This window comes from Microcebus murinus, chromosome 15 (genome assembly GCF_040939455.1).
Source record: "Microcebus murinus isolate Inina chromosome 15, M.murinus_Inina_mat1.0, whole genome shotgun sequence".
Lineage (NCBI taxonomy): Eukaryota > Metazoa > Chordata > Mammalia > Primates > Cheirogaleidae > Microcebus > Microcebus murinus.
This window is the reverse complement of record NC_134118.1, coordinates 6704897-6722962: the sequence shown is the minus strand read 5'-3', so window position 1 is coordinate 6722962 and position 18066 is coordinate 6704897. Positions and strand designations below refer to the sequence as shown.

The window sequence follows — 18066 nt, the reverse complement described above, 5'->3', positions numbered from 1 at the left end:
CCATTTAGGCTGTTTCTCTCAAATTGCTAATCACACCATAAATGATGGTACTAAAAGAGTGACTCTTGGCCTTTGAATCCAATGTGCTTCTTGCCTTAGCGCTAGCTGAGGAGGATGTGGAATAAAAGGAGACAACACTTTGTACCTACAGTCTCACAAAGCCTGACCCATTTTGCAGTTTAATCTGGCTTGGATGACAGCCAGTGAGATGCAGTTTGCAGAGAAATGCGTAGTAATGGTGCAAAAATGATTCCAAACAACTCAGCTGCAACATTATGACACCACAATGCGTCGCCCACAGTGGACACCAAGTTTTCTCACTGCTCTGCTAAGAAGGACCTGCAAACCCCAGAGAGACTCCTTTTCATGCTAACTGTGTCAACAGCAGCTTGTGCTTGGGTTTGGAATGACTTCAGTTCTCCCTGTTGCCATTTTTCCCCTTCTGGTCTTAGTATTAATCACATCTTTGGAATAGAGTCATTCCTGCAGTAGGTTTGTGGGTGGGTTAAAAAAAAATTAATAACCCAAGAAGCCTCTGAATTTAAGATTTGAGTTTCTCTGGCTTATATAATTTGCATAATTACTTGTTCATGCAGCATTTGTATATCACTTTTCTGATCGTTTTATATTGTATGAAGTTTCCTGGCAATTCTCCAATGCTAGTTTCTCAGCCTGCCTATGCAGTCATCTTCCCCACTGCAATAAAGCAAATAAATGGCTGCAGAGCCACCCAGAATTCAAATAAGGTAAACATCAGCCTTTTGAGCTGCTAAACTGAATTGGACACCTCAAATAATATCTCTTCTGTTTTATTAATTCTATTAAAACTCTACTCAGAGGCAAAAATAGAAAGGTTTCCTTAAACTTGGAAGACCAAAAAAATTTACTGTCTGCTGTGATTCAATGCACCTTGTGTCTTTGTGCCATGCATAAGCATCATTAGTCACCTTTGAGCTGGACTGGTGTACTTGCATTCAATCCATTATACATCCACATGCATATTCAGTAAAACCAGTATTTATAGTCTTTACCCTGTACCAGCTCTCTTTGCCATGTCTGCAGAGTTGGATCTGAGCAAGAAACATTTCTGCCTTTGAGGAGCTGAAAGTTTAATGGGGGAGACACACACCCCTAACTATAGAATTCACCTCCCACTGAGACAAGGGCTAACAAGGAAGCGGGAGCGCGATGCCCCGGAGCACCACAGGAGGCGCTGCATTTGGCTGTGGTTGGAGGAAGGCGTCCGAGCCAAGGGGATGCTTGAGTTAGGTGCGAAGGAAAGACAGATGCGGAGTGGGCCACAGAGGCTAAGGGGACAGTCTGAACAACTTCGCGTGTGTTCGAATGCAGGCTGCGGTGAGAAAGCGGCAAACCATTCGTTGAGGCGGTTGCCAAAGCTGTGTATAGGGGAACGGAGCAAGAGGCCGAGCGGAAGCAGGCTGGCGTCAAATTTATGATGAACTTTGGTCGTTAAAGACCTTGGACTTTTTCTACAGAAGAGGGAGCCTTGAAGTCTCTTGGGAGGGGCGTGGCATTCTGAGATCTGCATTCACGCTGGCAGCAGCGAGGATGAGACCCGGAACCAGCTGGGAAGCCATGTCACGGAAGACTTGGCCCAGGATCTGCTCTTTCTTGCCACACTGGCAGTACCTCCAAGGGTACCTGTTTCCACATTGGGGCTCAAGAACACTTATTTTGGGGAAAAATTAGAAAGATAAGAAAAAGGCTTGAGATAGAACTGTAGATGCTGGCTACAGGTGACAACGTCTGAAACTGTTAGCCTTTCTTGGGTGGTTATTATTTCATTATCAGGTCAAGATGCTTTGAGTTCCTCCAAAACGTTCTATATCAGAATGCATACAGACCACCAGTGTTCTTAAGCGATGTTTAAATCATACACATACATGTATATGAAAAGAATGCTTAAAACACTGTAACAGGCTCCAAATAACTTTAAGGCAAACAGGAAAGTAATTCTTTATTTAATTTCCCAGGTGGTCCTTGTTCCAATAGGTTAAACCTGTTGGAGATGACTCTGTTGAGGTGACTTGGTGCTTGTGACTCTTTAATGCACGTGCATGAACACTTGGGATAATTGTGCTGTGGGTCTCTCATTTCTGCCGGCCAACCACAATGTCCCTGAAGGCAAAAACCATTACTGGTTCATCTTCAGGCTCCCCAAAGCATTGGCACAGAGGGGGACTTAGTCACCATGGGAGGGAGGGAGGGAGGGAGGAAGGAAGGAAGGAAGGAAGGAAGGAAGGAAGGAAGGAAGGAAGGAAGGAAGGAAGGAAGGGAGTAAGGGCTGACTGGATGAGGGGTTTGGGGTTGGCCCAGCCGAGGGCAGGTAGGAGATTAGTGGGGACTGACTAAGGACGAGCTCACCATGCTGGGGACATGCATGAATGCACCTGGTTAACCAGAAAGCTTCCCAGTAAGTTGGGAGAGGAACACTGTCTAATCTTTCTATGGCAGGTTAGCCAGGAGGGAAAAAAAGTCCCTATTTGAAACAATGAGTTCTTAAATGATAATTTAAAATAAACTCCTGGCCAAAAGACACATCCATACATTTCTAGTTCCTTTCTTTATTCATTCATTAGAAGCTAAGATTGGAGCCAGCCGACCCGGATCCCTCGCAAGCCATGTCCCCCACACCGACTCTGTGACTTTGTGCAAGTTTGTAAAACTCTGTCCCCAGTTTCTGCATTTATAAAGTTGGAGTATTAACAGTGCCCATTCGAAGGGTTGGGGTGGGAAGGGAATGACTTGGAACAGAGCCTGGTACAAATGCTCCATATCATTTGCTGTTTTGCTGTGTGTGTGTGTGTATGTGTGTGTATGTGTGTGTGTGTGTGTTTGGTGCTCTCCGTGTACCAGACACATTCAAAATACTGGAAATGAGAAGACGAAAGGTGGTGCGAATGCCACGCTCAAGAAGCTCACAGCTGGGGGAGGACGGCGGGTGGGAATGAACCGTGACAGTCCGCCATGGCAAGTGCTCTAGTACAGTGATGTGCCGCGCCCTTGGGGAGCAGAGGGGAGGGGAGGGGAGGAGAGGGGAGGGGAGGGAAGGAGAGGGGAGGAGAGGGGAGGAGAGGGGAGGGGAGGGCGGATTTCAGCCTGTCATCTACAGATTACAGCAAAGTTAGGGGTTTCCCCCTGGTTTACCCTCCTTTAAATTCCCTGTTTTCTTTTGTCTGCCTCCCTTGGTGTGGGAAGAGGATACCAATTTCTTCTAGATCTTTCATTTAAAAAGGATAATTGGGTCATTTCACAAAGAACTTCACTATTTAGAATTCTAGCTTCCTTGAGTGAGGAAATAGATACAGATGTCCCTGGGCTGTGGGGCTGGGGTGTGAGGTTGGGGGTACACTGTCCCCGCCAATGGACACAGGAAGGAGGGAGCAGCCAGGAGGGGACTCCTGGGCAAGGACAGTCGCAGAACGGGCTTCAATTAACAGGCTTTAACTACACACAGGGGCATCCCAGGGCCTTGAGTAAGCCGGTGGGTGAGGACAAGGTGGAGAGGGAGGTGGGGTGGGGGTGGGGGGCTCCTGCCCTCTTGGGGGACATGCGGCAGCCAGCCGTAGGGAGTTAGTGAAAAGGGAGCTAATGCTATGGCTTTTCTGCTTCTCTGCTTTGAGTCTAGCTACCTGATGCCTGTATCCGTCAGTGACCCAAATGGGAAAGGCCGTGACATTTAGTGGGTTTCGTTTTATTTTCTTTTTCAAAGTGCATTGCTATATTTAAGAGACCCTGCCACGAAAGAGGCTGTTGAGGGGAAAGCTGGAAACACCTTGAACTTCAATGGATTTTCGGAAGCTCTTGGTGCTTTCTGCTGCTGGCTGCTTCTGATAAGGCACCACTACTCCCATTATCCATTTTCTGTTTGTAAAACGTCTCATACACAGCATTTTATTTTGATTTTCACAACATCCCTGTAAGGTAGGCCCGTACAGGACAGGCCTGACCGTTATTTTTATTGGGCAGGTGCTGGTCGGTGAGGGTAAGCTTGTCCAAAGGCCGGGGCTAGCGCCAGCTCTCGGCCACCCCGGGGCCTCTGCGAGCAGCGAGCCGGCCAGCTTACCTCCTTTCCTTCTTCCACAGAAGGAAAACTTGGGCTGATCCTCCTCGCAGATGGGGTAGGAGTAATTCAAAATCGACGATCCTTTAGCGGTGAGAGCTATGTCGAGAAACAGCTCTTTGATGTCCTCTCCTGAAGGAAAGAGAAGCACAGCGTTGCTGTCACTGTGTGCTCCGCTGCGTAGCGAGGAATCCGAGGTTTTAACAGTGTGAGCTAAAGACCTTTCGTTTCTTTTAGTCTGCTCTGTCTGGAGAACGGCTTTCTTCTCTTCTTGGTAAGACAGCACCCAGGCAACGCTACAGGGGATCGTAATGATAATCTCGGGCATGGAAGGTGGTCTTTTCTCAAGCTCTACCTGTTGGGGGCAGGGCAGTTAATCTGCTGTGCGCCCCTACCCCAGTGCCTTGGCCCCTTAATGCATTTCTGACTTCTCGAGCTTCTCAGCTCCGTGGTATTATTTATCCCCCATGACAGGGTTGGTGTGTGGTCGAGTCTACAGGCTCCTGCTGTTGTTGCCAGGCAGACAGCGCACCATGGTTACGCAGGACGCTTCAGGGGCTCTGTGGGGGTGACTTTCAACTCTCTCTGCCTTTTTCTCCCTTCCTCCCCTTTATGTTCCACCTACTCCTCCTTCTATTCCTCTTTTCTCTCTTTCTCTCCCCAAAGCATTTCTTGAGCTGCAGATAAAGTCCAGATATTGTGCAAGATTCTAGAAATACAAAGAGGCACCGGAGTTCTTGATCTCTGGGAATGTTTCCTCCATTTCTCTGAAATGATCCCACATGTAGAGTCTATTAAATCTCTCAGCTCTGGTTTTGGTAAAACTGTTTTAGAAAAGGAGATACTCTGGTAGCTGTAGCAAATATATTGGCTAACTGAAATGGCACAATCATATAAAAATTAAATAGTCAGAAAGTGCTCTAGCTCATTCATTGGGGGCGGGAAGATGATATTATGTTTCCTCTTTGCCTGTGCAAAGGTTTAGGAACTTACATTATTTTGGGATATGATATAACACAGATGACAAACCATGCTGCTGGCAGTAGATTTGTTTGTTGCTGAGATAACTAAGCAAAAGCTCTCTCCTGAGTAGACATCAATATTTAGTCTCAAAATATTTTCCTTTTTTTTTTTGCTGGGTATACTAATTCCAGGTGCTTATATTGTCCAAATGAGTGCCTAGAGTCTTTTCAGTACAAAAGTACAGCATTAAGTGAGAGTTCTACCCTACCTGGCTATTATCCAGAGGGAGATTTGAAAATTAAAATGGAAATAGAGTTAATTCCAGAGCGTAGAGGAGGAACAGTGGTTTAGCCAGTGACTATAGTTAATATGAGTCACTGGTTGTGTTAAGTCGGAAGAGGCTATGCAATGTTTTATTTCATGCTAATCGTTTTTACTTACTCAGAATAATTCCAAATCTAATGTTGAGATTTGATTTTAATTGTTTGGAACACTGGTCCATAGAAAGGCCAAAATCCTGTAATGGATCTGCCAAGAAGAAAACAAGAGATTAATTGTGAGTACGTTGTATATTCTACAGACTCACATTCAAAATTTGTACCATACTAATTGCTTTACACGAATCACTGACTTCATTCAAAAACATTGCCCAGTGCTTTTTTGAAAATAAGTCCATGACGTTTTCAGCAGCTTCCCCCAGTCTCTTCAAGGTCAATGTCAGGTTCCCTCTGACACCACGGCCCCCACCCACGAAACGAGCACTGTGTCTTGCTGCTTGGGTGATATCTTTCTTGTTAATGTTTTTATCATTTAAAGTTTTTATCATTGCTTGAATTCTTTTAGTTTTTGAACTTTTGGACTTAAAATTTCTCATTGGTTGCCCAACACATTTCATGAAACATTTATTATTATAATGAAAATAGAGGGAGATATACATAGATTTACAAATTAAGACCTGCCTTTGTAATTCCATTTCATCCTATCCCATCTCATCCTATTCAATGTAATATTTTTTCCAACTATTACACTATATGCAAGGCATTGTGTTACATATGATAGGGGCTGCTACGACAATATTTTTTTTTTCACATAATTTCTGCTCATTCAAAAGGCTCCAAGGGCTCATCTATGCCTCAGACTAAAGTCCAGGCATGTTCTTCTGGCCCCACCTTCCATAGTCCCCATCACAAATCTGTCCTCCATGCAGGCCCAGCAAATTCCCACCAGGTTTTATTTGATCATGGGCTTTCTTCCATTTGAAACGGTCTTAGTCCTTTGGCCATTGTCTAAACACTCAGGACTTGCTCTCTCCCCTCTGGTTTGTGAATGCCTTCCTGATAGCCCCCCAAATATTCTTTTGCTTCTTTGAATTCTTAAAACTGTATGCCTAATGAAAGGATCACCAGAGGTCAGGAGTTTGAGACCAGCCTAAGCAAGAGAGAGACCCCATCTCTACTAAAAATAGAAAACATTAGCTGAGTGAGGTGGTGCATGCCTGTAGTCCCAGCTGCTTGGGAGGCTGAGGCAGGAGGATCGCTTAAGCCCAAGAGTTTGAGGTTGCTGTGAGCTACGATGACACCACTGCACATTAGCTGGGGTGACAGAGAGAGATTCTATCTCAACAAAAACGACAACAACAAACCCAAATCTAGTATCCCTGAGATTCTTTTTAACGTGTACACACATGCATTACTTTGTACTTTGTTCTGTAGTTTATCCCTCGACACTTAATCTAAATGTGAGATTCCTTAAGGCCAGGGCTGGTTTCTTATTTTGTTTTGTTTGTTTGTTTTATTTTCCATTTCCTTTCCCTTTGTGTTTCCCACTGGGCCTGAGACAAGCCAACTACATTTAATGGGGGGTCTACCCTGTACTAGCCACTGAGACGAGTACTTTATGAGTGTCCACTGAGTTCTCCAGACTTTGCAGCCTTAGCACAGAGCCTCACAATCTGCCACGCGGAAAGCACTCCGTAAAAGTGCACAATGCATGAGTGAATATGCCGAGTATTAAGCTGTTGCTCAGCTCCAAATCGGTCTTCCGTTCTCTGCTTTGGAAGCTGGGGCACTCTGCAATCACGTTTCTCTCTTGCCATCTGTCGGTCAAGGTACCAGAGGGAGATGGAGTCTGGAGCAGAGGAGGGACTTTGCTCCTTCTTGCATACTTGCTGGGAGTGTCACTGATGATGGCCCATCACCCTGGCAGTGGCAGTTAGTTCTAGCATCCAACTCCTTTCTGCACTTTCCCAGATTCAGCTGAGGCTCAGCTCTGTGGGTCCTGAGCTGCTGCAATAACAGCACCTGGGTAACTGCTGCTACACATTCCTCACCTCCACAGCGTCCTTCTTCCAAGCATCTAGATTCTAATCACCCCAACCTCTGCACTTTGCTTTCCCAGCCCTCAAGGTGGCAGCTACTCCTTTGCTGTTCTTTCTTTGCGCTTGGTTCTCCAATGAATTCCCTACATTAAATTCTCCCTGTTAAAATAACTGATATGGTCTCTGTTTTCCTGATAGGACTCAGGGTGCTAGAATAGACAACAATTCCGGGAGATAAGTATGATTTTCCTTATTTCCCTTATGTAAAAATATAGATTCAGAGAGGTTGGTATTAACTTATCCAGATCCCCACAGTAGAAAGAATCAGAGTCAAGAGTCAAAGTCATAATTAAAAACAAACAATTTGCTGCCTGGTATTGCGCAGTGATACTCACAGAGTAGAACCTTAAATACATATGTTAATTATTTGATTTGTAAGATTGCCCAGAATATCTTGTGTGCAGGCATATGGCACCTGGTAGTCCTATTTCATAACTGATTTCCATTTCAGCTTAGCTATGAGCTTACACTTGCCAATGGTAGTGCTCCAGACAGTTTTACCCTCCACACAGCTGACCTGGGAGATTTGTTGTTGTCTATAGTACATGCCATGGAAATGACCACTAGGCAATTTCAGCCTTGCAAATCTCACAGGGGTGCAATTTTGTTTGATCAGAACCCCTTTGGTCTCGTCACTAATTTTTCCCAAGAGGAAAAGGCTTTTTTTGTTATGCTCATTGGACTCTTCCCTAAGCATCTTTGTGCTATATCAGGGCTCCTTTCAGCTTGGAAAATAGGAGCAAGGAGTATGGAGACAATAGTTTCTAACCAGGGAAGAAGCTGCGAAACTTCAGCTAATTCAGCAGTACCTAGGTACATTCAAGAACAACAAGAGGGGGCCATAAGGGGTTGGTGAGCCAGGACTTTCAGTGGGAAGGGACTTGGCACTCAGTATGGAAAAAGACAGAGGCCAATGAGCATATATTTAAGCAGGTGCATTCCCAAAATTGTGAATAAATTTAAGTTGCTATCTGAGACAAAACAAAATAAGCTAAGTATGTATTGCTTAGTTAATTAGCAGCTACAGAATAATACTGTATGTTTATAAATATTTTAAAGACATGAATAAAAAGAATCAACCAAGGGCAAGAGAAGGAAATAAAGCATTTCCCTGGCACTGGAAAAATATCATTGTTAGGAAAATAATCTTAATAAGGAACAAAGTTGCAAAGAAAGCAGTAGGTTGGTTTTCCCTGAGGGTGTATATATAAAGAAGCAGAAAGACAGATTGCTTAAAAAGTACGTATGGGTTTAGTGAGCTTTCCTAGCAGTTATTTCAAATTTGTATGCGAGAGGGATGTCTTTGAGTGTAAACATGCAGTTTGTGGTCCTCTTGGGAAAAGTGACATCAGTTTCTCCCCCTCCCCCATTCTCATCCGCACAAATTCATATCCTCCTCTGTATTTATTTGTATTTCCACTCAGGCTCTAGCATGCTGTATATTACAGCAATTTGTTTGTATGCCTCTGTTATTCTTCTATAAGATGCTACAAAGGCAGGCTCCCCACTGCCAGGGCTGTATGTACTATCTTAAGATTACTCTAGGTTCCCAGTAATTGTTTGCTGAATGAATAATTGAGGTTATTTGTAGTAAATTGGCTGAGAACCTAAAAGCAAGGTTTCTCAACCTCATCACTATTGATATTTTGTTTCAGATAATCCTTTGTCGTGGGGGCCGTCCTGTGCACCGAAAGATGTTTCGTAGCACCCCCGGCCCCTGCCCTCTTGGCACCCCCACTCCCCACCAAAAACGTCTCCAGACATGGCCGGAGTTCCCTTGGGGGACGAGCTCACCCTTGGGACAGATCCACCGCTTTGAAGAATTACCTTGTTAATTACCAGGCTTTACTTACACTGCACATGCCTGGGAATCACCAACCAAAATAAAAGACAGTGGGCTGCATTTCTTAAGTTGTTCTCCTTATAGGGAAGGAGAAGTGACAGGTTGGGTGGGAGCAGGGAGATTTCCCCTGCAGCCCCGGCTCAGGTAACTGTCAAGACATATTAATCAGACCATCGGACTTTGGATCGTCTGAAACAATCAAATCAGGACGTTAATGAGAGTTTCTGTTCTGAGGCTTCACGAGCAGAGACAAAGGTTTCCTCCAGACACTTCCTTGTGTGCTGGTGTGTGAGCTGAGGAAAGAAGTAAAGGCTTCATCATGAAGTAGAAGATCTGTTCACTGTAAATATTTCTTCCTTGGCCTGTGTCACCCCCTTTCTGTCCTGTGGACGTCTGTGGCTTCAGCCCCGGAGGTGGTGGTGGTACTGGAGCGTGTGAGCCCAGCGTGCCCACGCTGCCGCCCGGGCGAGTGGGCCCTGGCACACGGTGTCTCCGCGCCAGCTGAGTGTCACTCCCGGGGGAGGCAGAGCGCACCCGGAAAGCAGCCAGCAGCATCTGCTTTGCATACTAAGGGTGGCAACAATCAAATTCCTTCTAGAAAGGTTTTCTTGCACATTCACAGAGTAGAATAGAGTTGGATGAACAAACCAGGCTCATGGTGCTCAGGGGCTTGACAAATCTCAGCTCCAAAGCCATTTCTGCGCCTGCGCTCGATTAGTGGCCCGTGTTCTCTCAGGCAGGGCTAGACCCAAGCAGCTGTCCAGGGGAGGAGCCTGCTGGGGGAGGAGTGAGGTGTGTTGGGACAACTCTCCCGTGGCTAGTCCCATTTTCCATAGACTATAGCTTTGCTTATGGTTTTCTAAAAACTTTATATTTCGAAACAATATTTTCACAAGAAGTTGCAAAAAGATAAAACAGGTTTTAAGTGCCCTTCCAAACTTTATATTTTGAAATGATTATATTTTCCCAGGAGGTTGGAGAGGCTTTGGGTGCCCGTCCCCACCTCCCCGCAGAATTAATTAATAACAGCCTTTTTATTGAGGGAAAAGGGGCAGGACCCCTGCACGGCCCTTTGGCCCCTGGATCCCACTCTCCCAGAGTGGCCTGGGTTTGGTTTCCATCAGCACAGGGGCAGATGACCTTTGTATGGTGACATGAAAAATTTGGAGACAATAAGAGATAAATGGCAATAAAGATAAGCACTTGCCCAAACTACCTTGCCAGATGTCTCAAGGAAATAATGACCCATCTGAGGCTGTTATGCTTGATCTTTTGCATCTTAGGAGCAGATCAACAGTGCGGACTGAGCGCGCAGTTTCATTGCGTGTTACAGAGAGGATGCCACGGTGTCACCTACCACAGGACCTCAACACAAGGGTGGGAGGAAACCAGAACCTGTGGACAGGAGAGAGCGCCTCCCAGGGGCTTGGGAGTGGGAAGAGCCGCTTAGTGTCTCATTCATTTTACTGCGTATGACCTGCCGTTGGGAGAGGATGCGGCCTTGTGGATACAAAGACAAATCAGAAAATGCTTCTGCCCTCATCTGGGTTATAATACGGCCATCATCTAATTCTGATAGCGTTCAGTGAAGACACATGTGTACTCTAAACCTCTCATTTACAGTCAACGCAAGCCAATAGGTTAGAGTCTTCTCTCTCATGGACTCACTCCATGCTACCTGGCCTGCGCTCTCTTCATATTCAACACAGTCTTAGTGACAGTGACGGCGACACTACTCCTTCTTACGACAATACTTATCAACTGTCTGATACGCCGCAGACGCTGGGCTAGGTGCTGGGAGGCCAAGTGGAGAGCAGGGCTTTGCTAGGGCTTTGCCTTTCTAGAAGAAATTCTTGATGGCCACTCGGGCCAGCACGCGAGGAAGCCACTTCGCTGCCTTAGATCTGAGCCTCTTCCTTACCACGCAGGCCCTTAGCACCGTCTTCCCTGGCCACGGGAAAGACAGCTGGGAGAATCGGTGATCCAAATACATCGAGCACCTCCTGGTAGATTTGGTTCACACGCAGCTCTATCCCTGAGCAAAGACTGGCTGTCAGATGGTGCCTCCCAGCCGGTTTGACAATCCCTACTCACTTGTCTGTCACAGTCCACAACATCGAATGGGCCAGGGCCAGCTCACCCAGAGCCCTGCATGGGTTAAGGAGCGACCAAATCACCAGGGCTCCCCTAAGTCTAGAAGCATCAGGGGAACTTGCCTCCTGGGCTTGGTGTTGGTAATTGTCTAGCCTTCTGTTACCAACCTGGAGCCAGTCCCTGTGGGACATGGAATTGGATGGCAGCCTGCTCTGCTCTTACAGTGGAAGGTCAGCCCCAGCGCGTGTCCCTCCACTGCCGACTGCCTCTCATGTCAGGGGACCTCTTCCAGGGGAGGGTGCTTGGCTCAGGAACAGCGGGAGCTGTGGCACCGTTTGGTGACACCAAGATACAAGTAGGGTACCCCTGTCACATTTCATTTCTGCATTTCCTACAAACCTGTCCGTCTCTTGGCAGGGGATGAGAACAAGACCATGATGTACAGGGTGGTTTGCTTGACAAGTGTGTGTGATGATCTCTGGGGCTTTGCTTTCCGTGCTGAAAATGCTGACAAGGAATTCCCGTTTGCTTCTGAAGTCATGAGCTGAGAATGGTTAAAAGAAAAGGCTAAGGGTCCCCTGGCATTCGATGTTGTGGACTGTGACAGACAAGTGAGTAGGGATTGTCAAACCGGCTGGGAGGCACCATCTGACAGCCAGTCTTTGCTCAGGGATAGAGCTGCGTGTGAACCAGATCTACCAGGAGGTGCTCGATGTATTTGGATCACCGATTCTCCCAGCTGTCTTTCTCGTGGCCAGGGCAGACGGTGCTAAGGGCCTGCGTGGTAAGGAAGAGGCTCAGATCTAAGGCAGCGAAGTGGCTTCCTCGCGTGCCGGCACTCAGCCTCCAGGGCTCTGAGTCCTGCTCTCTGGTTGTCGTGTGGCTGTCGCCTCACATCAGACTAACGCAAAGAAAGAGGAGAGATTTCGGTGGAGGAAACACGAGTCCAAGCACATGTGCCGGGCCCCGCTTCCCTTAGGACTCAGGTTGTGTGCAGGAAGGGACGAGACCTACCGAGCTCCGGCTTTGCTCAGCTCCTGAGCTGGGGTTGCCGGGTCGCGGGACTCTTAACCCAGAGGACGCTGGGGTGGGACAGAGGACAAAGCATCGGAAGTTCTGTGTGTGAGTTAAGAAAACTAATGTCTATAAAGTGCCTTGGCCGGTGCTAGGCACACGTTAGACACTCGATAGTTGGGCAAAAAAATGGTGGATTCTGTTAAAGGGGCAATATTGACTATTCTTATTGTAGCTGTAGAAAACAAAACCAATTTCCTTTTAAAATTGTCTTGTAGAAATTATGTGAGAGCACTCTAGATTTAAATTACGTCAGTTAAGCTTAACAGACATTTCTGAGACAGAACCTCCATGTCGGCCGGGGCCTCCCAGCCCGTGTGGTGTAACAGCCTGAGCGTAATCCCGTGACTGGGACGCTCTTTGCCACCCGTCCCCAGACGGGGCTGCGCGTCGGGGTCCTGGGAGAGCGCTGGGAAATGCCGGAGCGGAGCCCCGGCTCCACGGCCGGACAGAACATGTCCAGGCTGCTTGGCATGGAGGGTTTCAAACGCCCCCAGGTGAGCCGACCACCTGCCTTGCTTGAGAGCCACTACTAAAAGCCACAGCAAGTTTTTTGCTAATTCTCTGGGTGTACGATCCTACAGGGGGGCTCCTGGGCAGACCTGGCGTCACTGCAGGCCCAAAGTTTAACCCCTGCCTCTGTTTCCCAAGAAATCCCCTCACAAACCGTTTCACAGGTTTTACGTAGCTGATGGACACTTAGAAGGTTTCGGGGACACGGCGCTTTTCCCCCACGCATTCTATGGCCAGCTGTCACATCCCTAGCCCGTCCCTGCCTCTCTTTTCATCTCTCTGACTGCTGTCTCCACAGAAGCAGCCCAACACCCCATCATCTCCCTGTTGACGGGTTGGAACCCCCACATGGGGCCTCAGCGGCTGCCCGAGTGGCCATCAAGAATTCCTTCTAGAAAGGCAGGGCTCTGTCTAGATGTGATTCCTGCAACGGCTAAGAGCGAGTTTTTCTATTTCATTTCCTGAGCATCAACTCTCTGCCCAACACCCTCCTGGGCACGAGGAGGTTTGAGGTGGGGGTCCAGAGAAGAGGACAGAGCCTCGTGTGGGGAGGGTGCCCGCACTCCACCTGGGAAGCCCTGGGGACCCAGGTGGGTGTGACAGTAGTGGTCGCATTCATAGCTCTTGTCACAAGCAGGTGCTGTTCTAAGCACTATATGTATGTATCAGCTCAAATCCTCACAACTGGATGCTATTATTAGAGTAGAGGAAACTGAGGCAAAGAGGGTTTAAGGAGATTGTGCAGGTCACAAATCTAGTGAAGGGCTGGAGTATGAGCCCAGACCGTCTGTCTCCAGAGTGTGGGCCTATCTAGGCTCTTTCCTACCAACCTCAGGGCAGAGAGAACAACATGTATGAAAACTCTGAATCCTAAAGACTGTAACTTCTGGGAACTTCATATTTGCCAACAAAAGTTGTTGTGAAATCAAGCCAGTTGTGCTTTGTGTTTTTCGCCTTAAATCATATAAATGCAGTCAGTTCAGGTTCTTCCTTTGAAAGACTAGAGGTCAGAGGTAGTGGTGTTTTCTTGGACATGCACAGGCCTTAGGGGCCCTACAGTCACCTCCGGATGGATCTTGGAAAAGCCAGAAAATTTCCTTTCCTCTGTCACTTAAAATGGTACCAGAAAGGTAGATTTCTGCCTTTTTCCTGTATATTTACAAAGAGGGTACCAACCTTGGTAAAACACCAGTTTCTGCGGCTGTTGGGGTTAGGAAAAGTTTCTACCATCATCACCGGCTCTCACCTTGAAGCTAAGTTCAGACATTATCACCCTTTTATTGACTTTGCTAAGCATCTGCCCCATCACATGGAACTGAATTGCTGTACCATTGATAGCCATAGCTTGACATCAAAACCAGTTTATTCTTTACAACCCTTTAATGCATATACAAACACAGGCACATACACCCCACACACATATACACAAAAATAAAACCCCAGCCCTGTCTCACTTTGCCTTCTAGGCTAACCATGTCAGGGTACTCTGTCGCCGCGTGTTCCTCAGTTGGGGAACTACCCCTGGACTCAGCGGTTAAATGAGGGTGTCAGCTAACAATCACCTTTCCCCACTGAGCTTCCATTTCCTCCCCTATAAAAGGAGAACTGGGCGTTATTTTAGGCTTCCTGCTTTCTTTTTGTGACAGGCTTCTCAGATGCCCTCGGGACCAGGCAGTGCAGTCGAGACTCCGGGCTCTGGGGCCTGCATGGCACGGTGCAGGCAGAGGGGGGTGCGGAGCCTTAGGCTCACGTGCCGGAGGCTGGGCCTTTTTAATTTGAAATAATGACAGACACAGGGAGCTGCACAAAGAGTGCAGAGATGTCCTGTGTACCCTTTGTCCATTTCCTCTCACAGTAACATCTTACAAACTGAATATCAGAACCAAGACATTGATATTGGTGCACTACTCTATAGGCACTATTCAGATGTTACCTGTTTTCACATGCACTCGCGTGAGTGTGTATGTAGTTCTGTGCAATTTTATTGCGTGTAGACACCATCACGATCAAGATACAGATACGTTCTGTCACCATAAAGAGTCTCCTCTGTGCTGTCCTTTGATAATTTATGTGATTCAAGGCAAACACCACAAAAACACAACTGGCTTGATTTCACGAAGGGCTTTTGTTGGTAAATGTGCAGTTGAAGGACATTTGGCCAATTTTAGGCTATTATGAAGGAAGCTGTCATGACCATTCATGTGCAGGTTTTCTTAGGGACACAGTTTTCATTTATCTGCAATAAGTGCCAATGAGTGGGATTGCTGGGTCCTTTGGTGAATGCATGTTTAATTTTATAGGAAACTGCCGCTGGTTTTCCAGGGTGGCTGTGTGTTTTATAATTCCTACCAGCAACGCAAGGAAGGTCCAGTGGGCAGGTCCCTTCAAAAGAGAGACTTGCTAGAGAAGCTGGTTCTCTGGGGAGAAATTAGGAGGTGACAGGTCGTCCAATATGAGGTCAGCAACTTCCGTACCCACGCAGCCTGTGCAGATCTCACAGGACTCCTCCGTGAGATGAGAAGGATGTCCCCAGGAATGACTGAGACCACAGGTGCCACGGCTGGCTGTTAACGCCTGTCTAGGGGAGGGCAGCAGGGATGCCCGTGGCAGCCATGTCTTGGTTGGCCAGGGCCCTTCTTTGCCAAGGCTGCATTCAAGGCACAGGAAGCAACCTTGGCCACACTCAGAGGCCTATGGAACAAGTGTTAATTTTTTCTTTAATTTTAACTTTTAAGTGACACATAATCATTGTACTTATTTATGGGTTTGTTTCCTAAACGCTTTCCAGTATGAGATCAATATACCATGTTTTTTTCTTTGCTCTCTGCAGACATGATAATGAATTGTCCACGGCTGCCTCCAAGCCCCCTGCAGATCCATGAGAGGGAAAAAATCAATTTGTACTTTTCCTAGGAAGCAACCCTGTTGACAGAGCTGGCTCATGCAGACCCTCCTTTTCCATGTTAGCGTGTTGCCGAGGGGACAGGGGGACGCTGCTTCTGCATGGGGCCACCCCCAGTTGAAAAGCAGAGGAGTGTCCCTCTGAGAGGCACTCAAAGGAAGAGGAGGCCTGCAGGCAAGAGCGCAGGCTCGGTCCTCCAAGAGAATGAGACCCCGTGTCTCCAGGGCATGGGGTCCCAGGCTCCCTAAAGATACCAGGGGGCTTCTCGGGGACGCAAAGGGTGTGGGACTGCCTACGGATGTCTTGCTGAAATCAGGGCTGTTGAATCCCTCATTCCCAAAGCCAGCTCACCATTCCTCCCTGTTTCTCACAGCGGTGGGTGGGCAAGAATGGGCCTGCCGGACACCCAGCCTGAAATAGAGCTCTCCCTGGCAGGGAGGAGAGAGAGGTTTCTATGGGAAACTCCCATTGTCCCTCGTGTAACACAGACCTTTCGGGAGTAGGATCCGGCCGCATGAGTAACATAAGACTGCAAGCTCTGACAGGTCGATGCCAGACAGGAAAAGTGGCAGCTGCCGTGGACTTGGCCCCTCTACCAGCAAAATAAATTCCTAAAGAAAGGACTCATTTCTCTGCCTCCCATATCGACACACTCGAGTATTCCCTCCTAATTAGATGATTAAAAAACCACTTTTGTTAAAAATATAAAAAGAATTATGTTGAAAGTCAGCAAGCTGCCACGAAAAGTAAGACAGGAAAGTGGACTGCATGAGAAGATTGCACCTGCCAAACAACCACGGCCCTCCTGCCCTCCACGACCCCACGCATAACTTAAACACAGGGTGTGAGTTTATCTTCTGCATCACGGCAGAAGTTTCCAGAAGGTCTGGCTCAATACGTGCCCTTCTCTTTAACACCATTGCTGTAACCACTTGGATGTCGTTCAGCCTCTGCTTGCCATCTGTTCATGTCTGTTCAGAACCTAACGCTCAAACACTGTTAGTGTGTGTGGAAAGATTACTAGACACAACTGATGAAACTGGAGCAATTATCCTAAATATCTTTGCCTGGGCTTAAGCTTCAGAGAGGTGGGGAAATCAAAGTCCTGGGCTGGGACACATTTTCTGACACAGAAGACATAAATAATAGATGTTCACAACTGTTTGCAATTGCAAAAAATGGGAGGCAACCTAGATATTTATCACAGGAGAAGGGACGCAGTTGTAGTTGAACATTTAATGATATACTTTACCCCTGTGGAAATGGGTTCACTAAAGCGACACAGGCTAGCTCTCTCCTGGGATAATGTGTAATAATAAATTGGCCCTGAAATAGATTGTTAATTCAACTCCCATTAATTCTAGTAAGGTGTAGATTAGGTTTTTCTGTGTAGACAGTCACATTGCATGTACATAATAACATTTCTGTTTCCTCCTTTCAAATTCTTAAACATTTTCTTTTCCTTATCTTGCTGTGCTGGTGAGGGCCTTCGGTACACTGTGGACTTCAAACGGTGATGATGAGCATTTTTGTGTCTTGATTTTGAAGGGACTGCTTCTGATGTTTTGCCATTAAATATAATGTTCACTGTAGATCTATATTTTAGGTGCATTTCTTTAAAGAACAGATAGCTGACTTTTCAAATGCAATCTGGCACTCTTTGTTTTTTTATGAGGCTTATTTAGTCAATTTGTATTTATTAGAACCTCTGATATCTTTATAATTCTCATATGACTTTGGGTTTTCTTTATGCTCTTTGTCTTTTGGATTTTTTCTTTTACTAGTTTGGAAGTTATATATTATATTTTTAGTTTTGGAGCACTTTTTTTTTTTACCATTTTTGCCTTTGTATGTGTGTATATATGTATATATTTGTTTATTTTTATTGTGGTGAAAAACACATGACATTGAATTTGCACCTTAATTATTTTCAGATGTATAGTTCGGCAGCATTAAGTATATTCACTTTGTTGTGCAACGGATCTCTAGAGCTTTTCATTGTGCATAATTAACCATTATCTTTGCGCTCATCCCTGAAAAACGCAAGGACAAGGACATCAGAACGCCTTACGTTCAGTCTGCAGCCCCTCCTACATGTGCATGGCTTCAGGCTGCACTGCTCCCTGGTGTCGGGCAGCATGCGCTGTGGCCCCAGTGACCCCTCCTGCGTGCGCACCTTTGTGTAGTGCCCTCCCCTAGAGCGGGCCCGTGACTTG

At 46.7% G+C, this 18066-nt stretch overlaps 1 protein-coding gene across 3 annotated transcripts in view; it reads right to left on the bottom strand.

The window, feature by feature from the left end:
• LY86 (lymphocyte antigen 86) overlaps positions 1 to 18066 on the bottom strand; it is a 57865-nt gene that overhangs the window by 26292 nt on the left and 13507 nt on the right. For 2 of the 3 annotated variants that reach the window (XR_012923209.1, XM_012737726.3), the window contains exons 2-3: positions 5489 to 5575; positions 4088 to 4216 (exon numbers count right to left, since the gene is read on the bottom strand). Coding sequence is in view for 2 of the 3 variants with exons in the window: in XM_012737726.3 (XP_012593180.1) it covers positions 4088 to 4216; positions 5489 to 5575 (216 nt within the window). In the remaining variant the exon portion in view is untranslated. Of the gene's footprint in view, positions 1 to 1996; positions 2140 to 4087; positions 4217 to 5488; positions 5576 to 18066 lie in introns of those variants that run through there. The other variant, XM_012737727.3, reaches the window with a different exon arrangement.